General features: G+C 53.1%; 1 protein-coding gene across 5 annotated transcripts; it reads left to right on the top strand.

The window, feature by feature from the left end:
* The first annotated feature begins 243 nt into the window (after positions 1-243).
* LOC142905912 (U3 small nucleolar ribonucleoprotein IMP4-like) lies at positions 244-10,136 on the top strand. 5 transcript variants are annotated; one of them, XM_076053148.1, is made up of 7 exons: positions 244-1,779; positions 3,226-3,327; positions 3,770-3,892; positions 4,627-4,736; positions 5,946-6,700; positions 7,537-7,607; positions 8,041-10,136. In XM_076053148.1, the coding sequence occupies exons 4-5, from the start codon at positions 4,686-4,688 to the stop codon at positions 6,117-6,119; spliced, it is 225 nt and encodes a 74-aa protein (XP_075909263.1). In that variant the 5' UTR covers positions 244-1,779; positions 3,226-3,327; positions 3,770-3,892; positions 4,627-4,685; the 3' UTR covers positions 6,120-6,700; positions 7,537-7,607; positions 8,041-10,136. The 5 variants fall into 5 exon arrangements, 3 of the variants coding, with proteins under 3 accessions (XP_075909263.1, XP_075909264.1, XP_075909262.1); XM_076053149.1 differs by having other exon boundaries at positions 3,770-3,899; XM_076053147.1 differs by lacking the exon at positions 3,770-3,892 and adding an exon at positions 3,631-3,711.
* Positions 10,137-12,773: the final 2,637 nt, after the last annotated feature.

The raw sequence follows: 12,773 nt of genomic DNA, 5'->3' as shown, positions 1-12,773 counted from the left end.
AGAAAGACTCACACCACCACCGCCACCACACACCCACAGCTCGGTTCCACGCCTAACGGCCAAACTGCCAGGGGAAGCACGTGGCGCGAGACGCGGCGTGGTGTAATAGCCATTAGCTCCTCCCCCTCACCTAAGCTCCTCCCCCATGCTCCCTCTTTCCCCCCCTGCCCCTCCCCCTTCACAACCCCCCCCCCCAAGCATCCCCCCCCTCGCGACCCCCCTTGCCCCCCCTGGCAACCCCCGCCCATGCTCCCCCTCAAACCCCCCCCCCTCACGCCCCCATTGCCCACCCCCCTCCCCCCGCTGCTACTTACAGTCAGGCAGGGGGCGAGTGGAGGCGGCGCGCGCTGTGGATTGTGGGTGGCGAGCGGCTGATTTGGATTCCCGCTCACGGCCACCGTCAGTGGCTCGCGAAAGCTTCTGAAGCGGCGGCTCGCTGGGCCTCCTCTACGTCGACTCAGCCTGAAGGTGAGAACCTCGCGCGGTGTGCACACATCAGCAGTGGCGGCGGTGGTGGGGGGAGACAGAGGAGGAGGCGCCTGGCCCACAGCCGTCACGTCCTAGACGCCTGCTGAGTTCACGGCGATGCTTCAAGCAGAGCCCGGCCCTGCTGCTGCTGATGATGAGGCGCTGACGGTGGAAACCGGCCCCAGAGTGGCCCTCGTGTTGAGCCATAGCTGATGAGAGGCACTCCCAGACTGCCGTGTGTTTTTATCCCTGGAGGGACGGGTTTGTTGTGGATGCGAATCGCCTGCTGCTGGAAAAGGCATCCACTAGAGGCCGCTATATAGAGGTATTTGGTCTACTCTTCCACGCTGGTCCGGACGTGTTGGAGCAAAGTGGCAATGCCCACACTTTACCCCACCACACGCAGGGCGTTAGCTCGCTGGATTTGCAATGCAGAGGTGCAGGTTAGATTTCATTCCCACTCACACCCACCGACACTCACTCAGCCACCCACTCAGCCACTCTCTGGGCATCTATGAAAAAGAGCTTCATAGCTCATCGGATTCCTCCAGCAAAAACATACTGATTCTCACCCACCCACTCAGCCATTCACCCACCCACTCTGGCACTCATCCACTCACCAATTCACTCAGCCACCCACTCGGCCACCCACTCAGCCACCCACTCTCTCACCCACTTCGTCACCGGTCACCCACTGCCACCCACCCACTTGGTCACCGGTCACCCACTGCCACCCACCCACTTAGTCACCGGTCACCCACTGCCACCGGTCACTCACTCTGCCACCGGTCACTCACTCTGCCACCCACCCACTCTCTCACCAACCCACCGACTCTCTTGCCAACCCACCGACTCTCTCGCCAACCCATCCACTCACCCACAGGGAGACACAAGGAGACAAGGGGACCCACATGGTGTGAGAGTGTATCAGCATCATTGTGGTTGTTGTGGTGGTTATGTTGGTTGTTATGGTTGTGGTGGTTATGGTTATATTTGTGGCAGTAGTGTTTATACTTGTGGTTATGTAGCTGGTGGTTATGATTATATTTGTGGTTACGGCGATTATGGTCGCAGTGATTGTGATTATATTTGTTGTGGTTATAACCTGCGATGTATTTCGTCGAGGATGGATGCCGCCGCGTGCAGGAGTTGGGCGAGGCGGGAGTGAGCCACCTGAAGCGCCCTCTCTGACGGTGGTGAGCCGCTGGGCGGCCGGGCAGTGAGCAGCTCGCCGGCGTCGCTTCTCCTCCCCCTTCCGGGGCTGCCAACCCCAGTGGTGTTGAGTCGTCCTCCTCTTCCACTGGAGCCCTGGTACGAGTTTTTCTTCGCGTCTCCATTATAGCGATTCATCTTACTATTTGGCTACTTCTGACGCCAGTTGTAGTGGGTGGAACGGAGAGCGAGACTTCTTACCGAAAGAACCAAAGAGTATGAACTTATATGGTTTATTTCATCTATTTTTAGTGGTTTGCTACCATTCCCTTTGCACTCCTATCGTTTTTGTATTGTTTGTTGTGACGTTATGACCCCGTGCCCCCTACTGGCACATCTTTGATCAAAGAGCTTTATAGCTCATTGGATTCCTCCAGCACAGAATCAATACCGATTCTGATGAGACCGGAACGAACACGTTTGAATCGAATCGCGTACTTCGCTTTACTAAAATAGTTGTGGAATCGATTCTTGTGGAATCTGTTCTCGTGGAATCGAATCATCGATATTAATTACAGAGATTCACCATCGATATTAATTACAGACATTAATCAACGACGTCGCTAGGAGTATCGTGGTGCCGCTCTGCAAACCTTCGGGCTACTATCAAAGGTTTGTTCATCAAGCCATCCAGATATATAAACACAGACATAACTTCAACCGAGAAGATGGATACAAATTGAGTAATCATTGGAAGAATGTTATTAACCAGGTAAAACCTTAACTGCTTTATGGTGTTGCCTTAACTTTCCGCATCTCTAATTTCTTAAGCTTCCCACTCCCAGCCCCGCTCTCTTCAGCACTCCCCTCATACCCCCCCTCTCTATCTCTCCTCCCTGATCCTCCCCCCTTCTCTTACCTATATAGTCTCTTGTTTACAGCAGCTCTTTTGCCCACGTCGGCAATTGTTTCTTGCTGTGGTTTGTCCCACCTGATGATGGACGCTTGTGTTGTGCCCGAAACGTCGTGATTTAATTTATTTTATATGTTATGCCTATGTGACTTTACCGAAAGAACCAAAGAGTATAGCCCAAGAGAGTTTGTGTAGGTGGGAGCGGTAGTGTAGCACAGTAGGGGGCACAGGTGGTGCATCGGCCAGTCATCTCAGTCAAGCAACCAATGGCAACCTGGGTCTGTCTGTCTGTGACCTCCTGCTGCTTCATGTGGCCTTAACCTGCACGTAGCCTGGCACGAGCGCCGTGGTGACATCTCCACCACTTCGTGGCGAATGGCGGTTGTTGTTTATGGTCGTCTCGCGATTAGCACTACGCTGCACTACTAACCCAGCGACCCGAGTTCAATTCCCGCTCACGGCCGACACTGGTGACGATTCCGTTCCTGGGCCTCCCCTTGGTCAACTCAGCCTCAAATGAGTACCTGGTGCGTTGTGTAAACATCGCCACTGGGGAAATTAAGGCGGCCGGATGTGGTGCTGGCCACCTACCCCCCTTCGTGTATCAAAGGTGCTGCTCGTTAACAGCACTTGCACCCGACAGTCCTGTCGAAGGCTACATGGGGGATCTTTGTCTTTGTTTGGTGGTGCAGCTGAGGAGGCGCAACTGCACGGCGAGTACCTCTACCGCAAGGCGCAGGAGGCCAAGAAGGTCCTCGTAGAGGAGAAGGCGCAGCTCAAGAGGGCGCTCGATGGTAACGGGCGGCGAGACGGATCTAGAGATGGGCTCGCGACGACAAGACAGACGAGAGACAGCGAGACAGACTAGAGACGTTGAGACACGCAAGACAGACTAGAGACGGATCTAGAGACAATGAGACATGCAAGACGGACTAAGATGGGACAAGACGGTCTGACAATACAGGCGAGAAGACAACCGCGCGTTGGAAAGCGTTTCCGAATGAATCCATGCGTGCGCATGATTTTTCTTCCTTGTTAATTCTCCCCTGCCCGCCCCCCACCCACCGCCCCCTGTCCCCCTGACGTCGTCACCGAAGAAAACCTGGTGCTGCCTACGGACCTGCGGTGGGAGGCGCTTGAACTCCAGAAGGCCGTGGAGTTCGACCAGGGAGGGGAGGGTGATCTCACATCCCTCACCATCACGTCTCCTCGCATCTCTCTCTTCCTTCCCGCGAGACTCCCGAGGCAGAGGGATAAGCGTCGCGCGTCTCCGCCCGCTAGACACGCCGAGTCGGCACGCATCCCCGGCTCGCCGTCGGTCCTTCCTGCCAAGCGGTGGCACCGTGTTTTGCCGCGGAGGTTCGCGGTTCGAGAACGGCGGGCCCTCAACCCCCCCCCCCCCCCCCACCGGTTTAATGGGTTTAATGCCGCAGTTGCGTTGACCGTAAATACTGCACGGCGATTGCTTCCCAAGTGGACTTTGAAAAATCCCGTGGCGTGAACGTGGAAAAAGAGTCGGCCGTGTGTGTGTGTGGTGGCTGGCGTAAATTTTGGTGGAATGTCAAATGAAGGCCGTGGTCACCACATCACGTGTACTTCTGGAGCAGTCTTCCTTCTGGAGCGGTCTTCCTTACAATATTAGGAAGCCACTGGAGCTTTGCACTTTTAAATCATCGTCTAGATTGACAAACTCATTTCTTGAGAACTACTTTTTGTGGTTAGTTTGTCACACTTCCGATTACCACGGTTGGCTACGTGCTGTAACAAAGAGGTTTAACATGCACTGACGCACTCATTCACTCACTCATCATTTTACTCAATTTACCCACTCACCTGCCATATCACCCGCCCACTCTTGCAATTGGGACTCATCCAGGTCTCATTATTGCTCAGCTCGCTACACAAAATCAACGCGATCATTGCAGAGTGATATTCTCAACCATTCCTGGTCGCTCCTTCCATCCACCCACACACACACCTGCACTCACCTGCACGGTGAAGTATGGCAAATGATAACCTACCCTCTCCGTCCCCCCTGCCCCATCTACCACCTCTTTATATCCACCCCCCCCCCCCCCCCCCCGTGTCAGTAGGAGTGAGCAGCCACATGGATGACGAGTACCGCTGAGCCGGCGTGAAGGACCCACACATCATGGCGACGACCTCACGCGACCCCAGCTCCCTCCTCAAGCAGTTCATCAAGGTGCGGGCACGGGGTCGCAGGGGCTACAGGGTTTGGGGTCACACGAGGAATGTGGGTCCTCGTGTATTGCATGTGTACAAGCGCGCAAAGACAGAGGTCCCCCATATAGCCTTAACAGGTTTTTGGGACAGGTGCTGTTTGCGAGGGTGTAGGTGGCTAGCACCACAACTGGCCACCTTTATCTCTCTGGTAATGATGTTTAAACACCGCACTAGGTACTCGTTTGAGGCTGAGTTGATCTAGGGGAGGCCCAGGACCAGTTCAGATAATCGCCACTGGTGTTGGCCATGAACGGAAATAAACCTCGGGTCACTAGGTTTGTGGGGCAGCATGCTAACTGCTAAATTACCGCACACACACACGTGTTCTCTATCGGCTTTAGAATCAGTTCCTTGCACCTCACACGAGTCGTGTCGACCAATCATCGGGCTTGTGCAGTGTGAGACAACTCGCATCCGTTGAGTTAACCAGAAGAAATCTGGTTGTTGATGAAAGGTGGAGGCTGTGTGGTGGGGGGGGGGGGTCGTAAGTGGTGGAGCGTTGGACACTTTGGTTTGGTGCATGCAGCTTTTGTCAACTTCATTCCTCGCGATTCAGTCCGCCTTTTCGCGATGACCGATCCCTTCCATTCATCGAAAATGTATCTACTGTAGCACTACGCACGGTCGGTGGTCACGGAAAGATGTACCATTGGGGGCGCCACTGTGGCGAGATGTTAACTCCCTCACCTGGTATACAGGAGGTCGCAGGTTCAATCCTGACCCTGATGCCTGCTGTATATTTGGAGTTGCGTGCCTCTTTCCGAGGAGTCGCGTGGATTTCTCTCCAGGTCCTCCGGTTTTTCCCTCCGCATTTAGAATCAGCCACTTAGTTGAGCTATGATTTGTGGCCAGGTCGCTTCTGGAAAAGAGCTGCATAGCTCAGTGGGCCTTACCTGGTAAAATAAAAATAGTAAAGTTTTTCCAATGGTGCATCCCAGTTGTGCCAACACGGGGTTTGGCGACCCCGTATACCGGCACGGCTCGGCTCGGCTTCCGCAATGGAAAAAACAAACAACACAACCCGAGTCGGATACAGTGGGGGGGCGGGGAAGTGGGGGGGGCGAAAGCAGCGTGGCCGGGACGGACGCCGGTGGGAAGAGCGGACTCGGCGTGTGACCGCTTGCTGTCATGTTACCACACCACCACCACCCTCCCACCACCACCGCAGGAGATGAAGCTGATCCTGCCGAACGCTCAGCCGATGAACCACGGAGGCCACAAGCTGCAGGCGCTGGTGTGGGCGTGCTGCGCCAACGCCGTCAACGACTTCATCGTCCTGCATGAGCACCGCGGTATGCCAGGCACGCGCACGCACCGCAGTCGACAAAGCTCCCCCGTGTAGCCTTTAACAGGCTGTCAGGGCAAGTGCTGTTTGTCGAGCGACCTACGAAGGCCGGCAGGGCACACGGCGGGGTGGGTGGTGTGGTCATTACCGCATCTGGCCCCTTTTGTCTCCCCACTGTCGATGCTTGGACACACCGGAAATCGAAGTCAGGTCACCGGATTTGTAGTGTAATGAGATAGCCACTCCGCTCCCGCTCCCCGGTGTGATGCATGGTGTGACGTGTGTGATGTGGTGCAACAGACGGGGATGGAGGTGTATTTAGCTGTGCGTACGATGTGCGGTGTGTAGTATGACGCTGCGGACATGGAATTGTGGTGTTTTAACTGTGTATGTGGTGTGATGTGGTATGATGCCGCAGATGGAAGGGCAGTCTGTTTAACTCTCCAGTACAGTCTGTGTGACACCTGTGGTGTGTCTAACTTTCCGGCATGCTGTTCATGTGACACGTGGTACGATACCACGGTGTACTTGACACTCTCGAGCGTGGTGATGCGGCACGACATCCGGACGTGGACATGATGTCCGAGGCATTCCCACACCTCGTGATGCACAACTTCACGTCGCGACTCGGAAAGAGGGTGCGTGCGGGCACCGTGCCAGTCTCACCCACATCTTCCTCCCCCATCCCCAAAGCACAAAGGTCCCTCGTATAGGCTATAACCCTTTCTCATTTCCATGATGTACATATACGTCGTCGAAACGGAACCGTAAGAAAAACTCAAGTACGTCTTCTGACCTGAAGACATACCTTTTGCTCCCATAAGACTATGCGGGAGGGCGTGTGGCACAGTTTTGTTCCATAGAGTGCCGGTCGTGTCACTACGGTTCTCTGCGGTGAGGGCAACGCCTTTTAAAAACAGCAGCGCTACGCCTCTATAAATAAAATTAACGCCGAGCCGCTCGCGCGTACCGAGATTCAGCGGTGAACGTGACACCTACCACCCGGCAACTTGCAGATGTCTCGGAATGGGAAAGAGTGAGCAGACTTTTGGGCCAGGTGCTGTGTGTCCGCCTGTATATTCGGAGTTTGCATGTTCTCCTCCTGGTCACTTTGATTTTTCTCCGGGTCCTCCGGGTTTTTCCCTACACATTTGGAAACTTGAATTTCGAGTATTTTGCTGCTATACATTTTTATGTGAAAAAGAGCTACATAGCTCAGTGGTAAAATAAAAATAGTTTCGTTTTACTTTAGTTTTCGAGCAACAGCACAGAGTTTTTATTTAACGCCATCTCTGAAGCTGAAGGCGCGTAATGTTGTTCATTTGTTAATGCATCCGCAGTTTTAAACAGGGTGGCCGCTGGCCTCTAACTGGCAAACGTCTGCGAGGACACGTAATGAGAGTCCAGCGCCGTCCGTGTGACTTGCCGCGACCCCTCCCGTGACTTCTGTGCCCCCCTTCCCCCCTCCCAACAGGCACAACGTCTACAAGCGCGACGGCAAGGACATCGAGTTGAAGGAGGTGGGACCGTGATTCGAGATGGAGCGTAAGTCTGCCTGACACATTGTTACTCGTCTCCACTTTACACCCCTGCAAAGGCGGTGGAAATTCCACATTCCTTGTGGACTTCCCTACGAAGTGGTTGTAAATTTTATCGACCCCTGAGAGGATGATGGGCTGAATGTAAGAGTCTAGCCTCGGGCTAGGTGGCCCGCGGGTGACTTGTAGAGCGGATCGGAACTTGAGTCGGTGGGGTCGCTGCTCTGGTCGCATTCGCTGTACCGTGACCCGACTCGCATTCCCCCACCCCGGATGCGATGTGTAAATTCAAAGATGATCGGACGTAATGCTGGCCACCCACACCCACCCCTTGGTGTGCCGTGCTGGCTTTCCTACATGCTAACACACGAACAGCGCTTTTCCCACGCCGTCTGTTAAAGGCTGCATGGGGGGGATCTTTGCTTTTGTGTGTCGCGCAGTCTATGAGATTAAACTGGGCACGCTGGACAACGCGGCCACCGCCGAGGTGGAGTGGCCTTGGCGACCGTACATGAACACGGCGAAGAAGAGGAAGTTCCTGAGCGTGGAGTGAGGGAGGGGAGCGACTTCCCCCCCCCCATGGGCCTGGGGGGAGGGGCATTGGGGGGGGGGGTTTGTCCCTGGAAAGCCGGAGTTGGAGTCGAACCTCGCGGCGCTCTCCGCCGAGGCTCGAGACGTTGAGGAGAGGTCGCCGCGTGGATAGGGCAGTGCGTGAATCGCTGTTCCAACCGTCGTCACACACGCGCATCATACGCGTCACACACACATTGCGGATGTACATTTATCAAACACAAACATGCACATCGTCGCATGCGTCGCACACAGAAGCACACAATTGCACAAAAAGACAAAGGTACTCCGTATCGCCGTTAACAGATTGCTGGGGCAAGTGCTGTTAACGGGTAGCACCTATGATGGCCGGCATGGCACAGAAGTGGTTGTGTGGCCAGCCCCACGTCTGGCTGCCTTTGTCCTCCCCAGTTTTGCGATGTTATACACACCCCACACCACGTACTCAGATGGCTGAGTTCGTAGTGCGCTAACTGCTGCACCACCGCTCCCCAAACGGTGTACATACACGCGTACACAAAACGAAACATTAACATTTATTTAAGTAACAAAAAAGAAAATACCAAGTCAGGCAGATGGAGAAAGTGGCGTGTCGCCGTGCACAGCACCGCTCTCGTAGCTACTCACCTAGGGTGGGAGCTCTTGGCTTCAATGCCACCCGGGATGTTTAGATGTGAAAACCTGCCATAAATAATATTTTTGGGAAGTCACAAGCGCCTTAAGTTGCATCTCATCTCGACCATTTTAATGGGCACCCCCCCCCCTGTAGCTGTCCCCCTGTGGCACAAAATAAACTAACAAAACTAATCTCTTTTTATTTTACCAGGTAAGGCCCACTCAGCTGTATAGCTCTCTTTCAGGAACGACCGGGCCACAAATGAAAGCGCTATAAAGTGGCTTGTCACGCAGAAATATATAGCAGCCAAATACTTTTAAACGCATGTTTCTAAATGTGGAGGGAAAAACCGAAGGACCCAGAGAAAAATCCACGCGGTCACGGGGAGAACATGCAAACTCCAGATATACAGGCGTCGGGATTTAACCCACGACCTCTATACCAGGCGAGGCCCCAAGGTGAATCAGCACTTGGCCTGCGAGCGGGTATTATTAGTCTGTCAGTAGGGGGTAATGATTCCGGATTTCAGTCTCAATTGAAACTGAAATCTGGAACACTTTTGTCATATTTTGCTCGTATAAGTGTGTTCATAAAATACAAGTTTGGTCATTGAGAGAGTTATAAATGTCCTATACGCATTTCATGTTTATTGTGTTTATTGTATTTAATGTATGAAGAAAATACAATTTTGTATATGCTACAGTATGTTTCACACGTTATTCAGTGACACTGCATATGACGGGCAATGTTTGGGGCAATCGGCCTTCAACATGGAAAATACATAGAGGCCACATGACCCGTGGCCACCGCCACTTTAACCGTGGCCCCACCACTTCAACCGTGGCCCCATTGGCACGTTGATGTGTGGCTCTGCCTTCACCTGTGGTGAGAATGAGACCAGAAAAATTACAGGAGGCCGACTCCATATGAGTCCGTCACGCTCTGGATCTCGCTAATGGGACGTCGGATGAAAATAAAACATGGAAGCGACAAGTTTCTTCTCTGGCGAGGACATTCCCACAAGATTGCCACCTTTCCCAATTAATGGAATTTGCCCCAACATCACCCTGATCCAAACCAGCGGGAGCTGAAATCTTCCAGAAGGTTCAGGATTTATTGGTACAATCGTTCGGATGTTGGTGTCCGCATGGACTTGCATTTAAAACCCCCGGTCCGCTTGACGTCTTTTAAACAATACCTGTGGTCGGGTCTGCTCCCCCACCTTTCTATCCCCTGCTTTTTTTTTATAACCGGTGTAGTATATGTTGACGGTGTGTGCGTGTATCACAACGCGATGTAACCGGGCCCTCGAATTGCCTCAAGAAATGAATAAACAACACCTGTCGCTTTGCTGTTGTGATGTCACCACGAGGCGCCGAATGACGGTGGGACGGCGTCGTCGCACTCGTCGAGTGGACAAGGGCTCCGTGAAATGACGGTGCGGATTGCGCCAAGCGTATAGAGGTCGCCGATTGCACGCCGCTGTGGCTCAAACACTCGTGGGTCCACCTCAAAGTTCCTGTGCCCATTTGAACCTCATTGCCTGCGATGATGCTGCTGCTGCCATGGAAGAACACACGTGGCGCCCTCTTGTCTCTCCATGTTGTCTTTCACGTCCCATCGCAGTTTTCAGGTCACTTGATGTTTACAGCCTCCGGTAAGGAGGCAGTGAGGTTCAGCCGCTCCATTTTTCTTCCTTTAGTGCACAGTACCGTACACGGATACGGGCACAGTACAACACCGTAGCTTTATTGATTGTTCAACAAAAAAGACCATCCCTCGCCCAATCTAGTTACCTATACGGTGTAATATATGGCGAGAGATTTGTTAACGTAAAAAAAATGGAACTGTAATGCTGAAAATTATACTCCATGAAACTCGGGGTTTTATGGAGTATCTGAGGGCTTCTCAACGCTTCATGCCTCGCCCCCACTGATGCCCTCTTCTCCCCACTACTACTGACGATTGTATGTAGGGTGTGTAGGCATTTACTTCCGACTGTTGTATGTAGGGTGGTGGTGGTGGTGGGAGTAAATGAGATTTAAAACTGGGTGCTTAACTTGAACTCACCACCACTCACATCATGTATGCACTCATCCACCATCTTGTTCACTGACCCTGTTTCCGTGTTGATGGTGTGAGTCCGTATTGATGCTGTGAGTCTGTTGATCGTGTGAGTCTGTTGATGCTGTGAGTCTGTGTTGATCATGTGAGTCTGTGTTGATGCTGTGAGTCCGTGTTGATGGCTCGGGGGCACGGTACAGAGGGGCAGTACAACTGTAGAGTAATAGTTGTTGTCCAGCAGCGGCAACTGCGGTGGACGGGGAGTACACACGCCAGTGAGCCTCATGCGGGTTTGTCAGCAGGGCGGAGGCACTGGGGCAAGGATCACAGAGACCCTCCCTGGAAGACACTGGAACCCGCTCGTGGGTTGGAGAAGGGAGGCGCGGCCGAGTCGGATAAAAGCAGCGGAGAGCGAGAGCTCATGGTTGCAGGTTCTGGGAAGTGGAGTCGTCTCGTCGGCACTGTCGTCTTTGCCGACTTGGTCGCTGCCGTCTTCACTAGATAATTGGGCGGCCGGATAGTTGTTGGCTGTCTCGGTCGATGCCGTCAGTGTAACATGGTGGGGGTTGTGTCTAAGCTAGGCTATTTGACTGGGAGAAGCGAGGGCGAGTCTGTGAACCTGATGGTGTTAAATAAGGAAGGTGCGGAAGGTACGGGAGAGGATGAGGAAGATCGTGGGATGAATGGGGGAGGATGAGAAGATAGTGGGAGGGACGGGGGAAGAAGGAGGTGGGAGGGATGTGAGAGAAAGAAGGAGATAGCGGGGGGGACGGGAGAGGAAGAGGGAGATGGTGGGAGGGAAGGGGGTGGAAGATAGTGGCAGGAAAGGGGAATGAAGAGGGAGATAGTTGGAGCGACTGGGGAAGTAGAGGGAGATAGTGGGAGTTATTTGGGAGGATTAGGCAGATCGGTTAGAGTAAGAAGGTGATAGTGGGAAGGAAGAGGAAGGAAGAGGGAGAGAGTGCGAGGGATTGGAGATGCAGAGGGAGATAGTGGGAAGGATGGGGGAAGAAAAGGGAGATAGTGCGAGGGACGGGAGAAGAGGGAGATAGTAGAGCCAAGTGGGAGGAAGAGGGAGATAGTGGAAGGTACTGGGGAGGAAGTGGGAGATGGTGGGAGGGACGAGGGAGGAAGAGGGAGATGGTGGGACGGATTGGAGAGGTAGATGGTGGGAGGGACGCGAGAAGAAGAGGGAGATAATAGCAGGGACGAGAGAGGAAGAGGGAGATAGCCACTGATGTTCGCCGTGGCCAGAAATTTAAACTCGGTTCACAAAGTTCATGGTGTAGTGGGTGTTGAGGTGGCATATCCTGGCTGGCCAGGAGAAGGCAGTACAGCAAGTGGGATAAGCACCATCTCTGTCTGCATGGGATAGAGGGTTGCCCCCTTGCACGAGTGGGTTTTCTCTGGGTACTCCTGTATCCCCTCACGTTTATGAACGCTCAGTAATTGCCCAATTGAATTATTGTTATGCACCGCGACGTTCGTTTTGCTATGTCATGTGATCAGAATTGGGCGCCACGGTGGCGAGATGTTAACTATTTTGTAGGGTATACAGGAGGTCGTGTATTAAATCCTTACCCTGACACCTTTGTATTTGGAGTTTGTATGCTATCTCCCCGTGGTCGCGTGTATTTTTCTCCGGATCCTCCGGGTTTTCCCTCCACATTTATTAGCACATGTTTAGAGTATTTGGCTACTAATGTCCACGTAATAAGCCAATTTGTTGAGCTGTAATTGTGTGGCCGCTTCTGAAAGAGAGCTGTATAGCTCAGTGGGCCTTGCCTGGTTAAAGTAAAAAAAAAATAGTCAAATAGTTTGCAATTGTTTATATCTGGGATAAATGCACCCGTGGCTTTAATGATGTGGGGATCTGCGCCTGGCATTTTCAGGTGGGATCCGGAGCAATGAATGAGCACTGAC

This window comes from Petromyzon marinus, chromosome 59 (assembly GCF_048934315.1).
Source record: "Petromyzon marinus isolate PM22_M1 ecotype Great Lakes invasive population chromosome 59, UKy_Petmar_22M1.pri1.0, whole genome shotgun sequence".
NCBI lineage: Eukaryota > Metazoa > Chordata > Hyperoartia > Petromyzontiformes > Petromyzontidae > Petromyzon > Petromyzon marinus.
This window is presented reverse-complemented; position numbering and strand designations above follow the sequence as displayed.

What these genes read in the sequence shown, in the direction of transcription:
- LOC142905912 (XM_076053148.1), top strand. Translation starts at nt 4,686, where the DNA reads ATGGCGACGACCTCACGCGACCCCAGCTCCCTCCTCAAGCAGTTCATC. An exon ending in TCCTCAAGCAGTTCATCAAG is followed by an intron (nt 4,737 to 5,945) that starts GTGCGGGCACGG and finishes CCACCACCGCAG; the next exon opens with GAGATGAAGCTGATCCTGCC.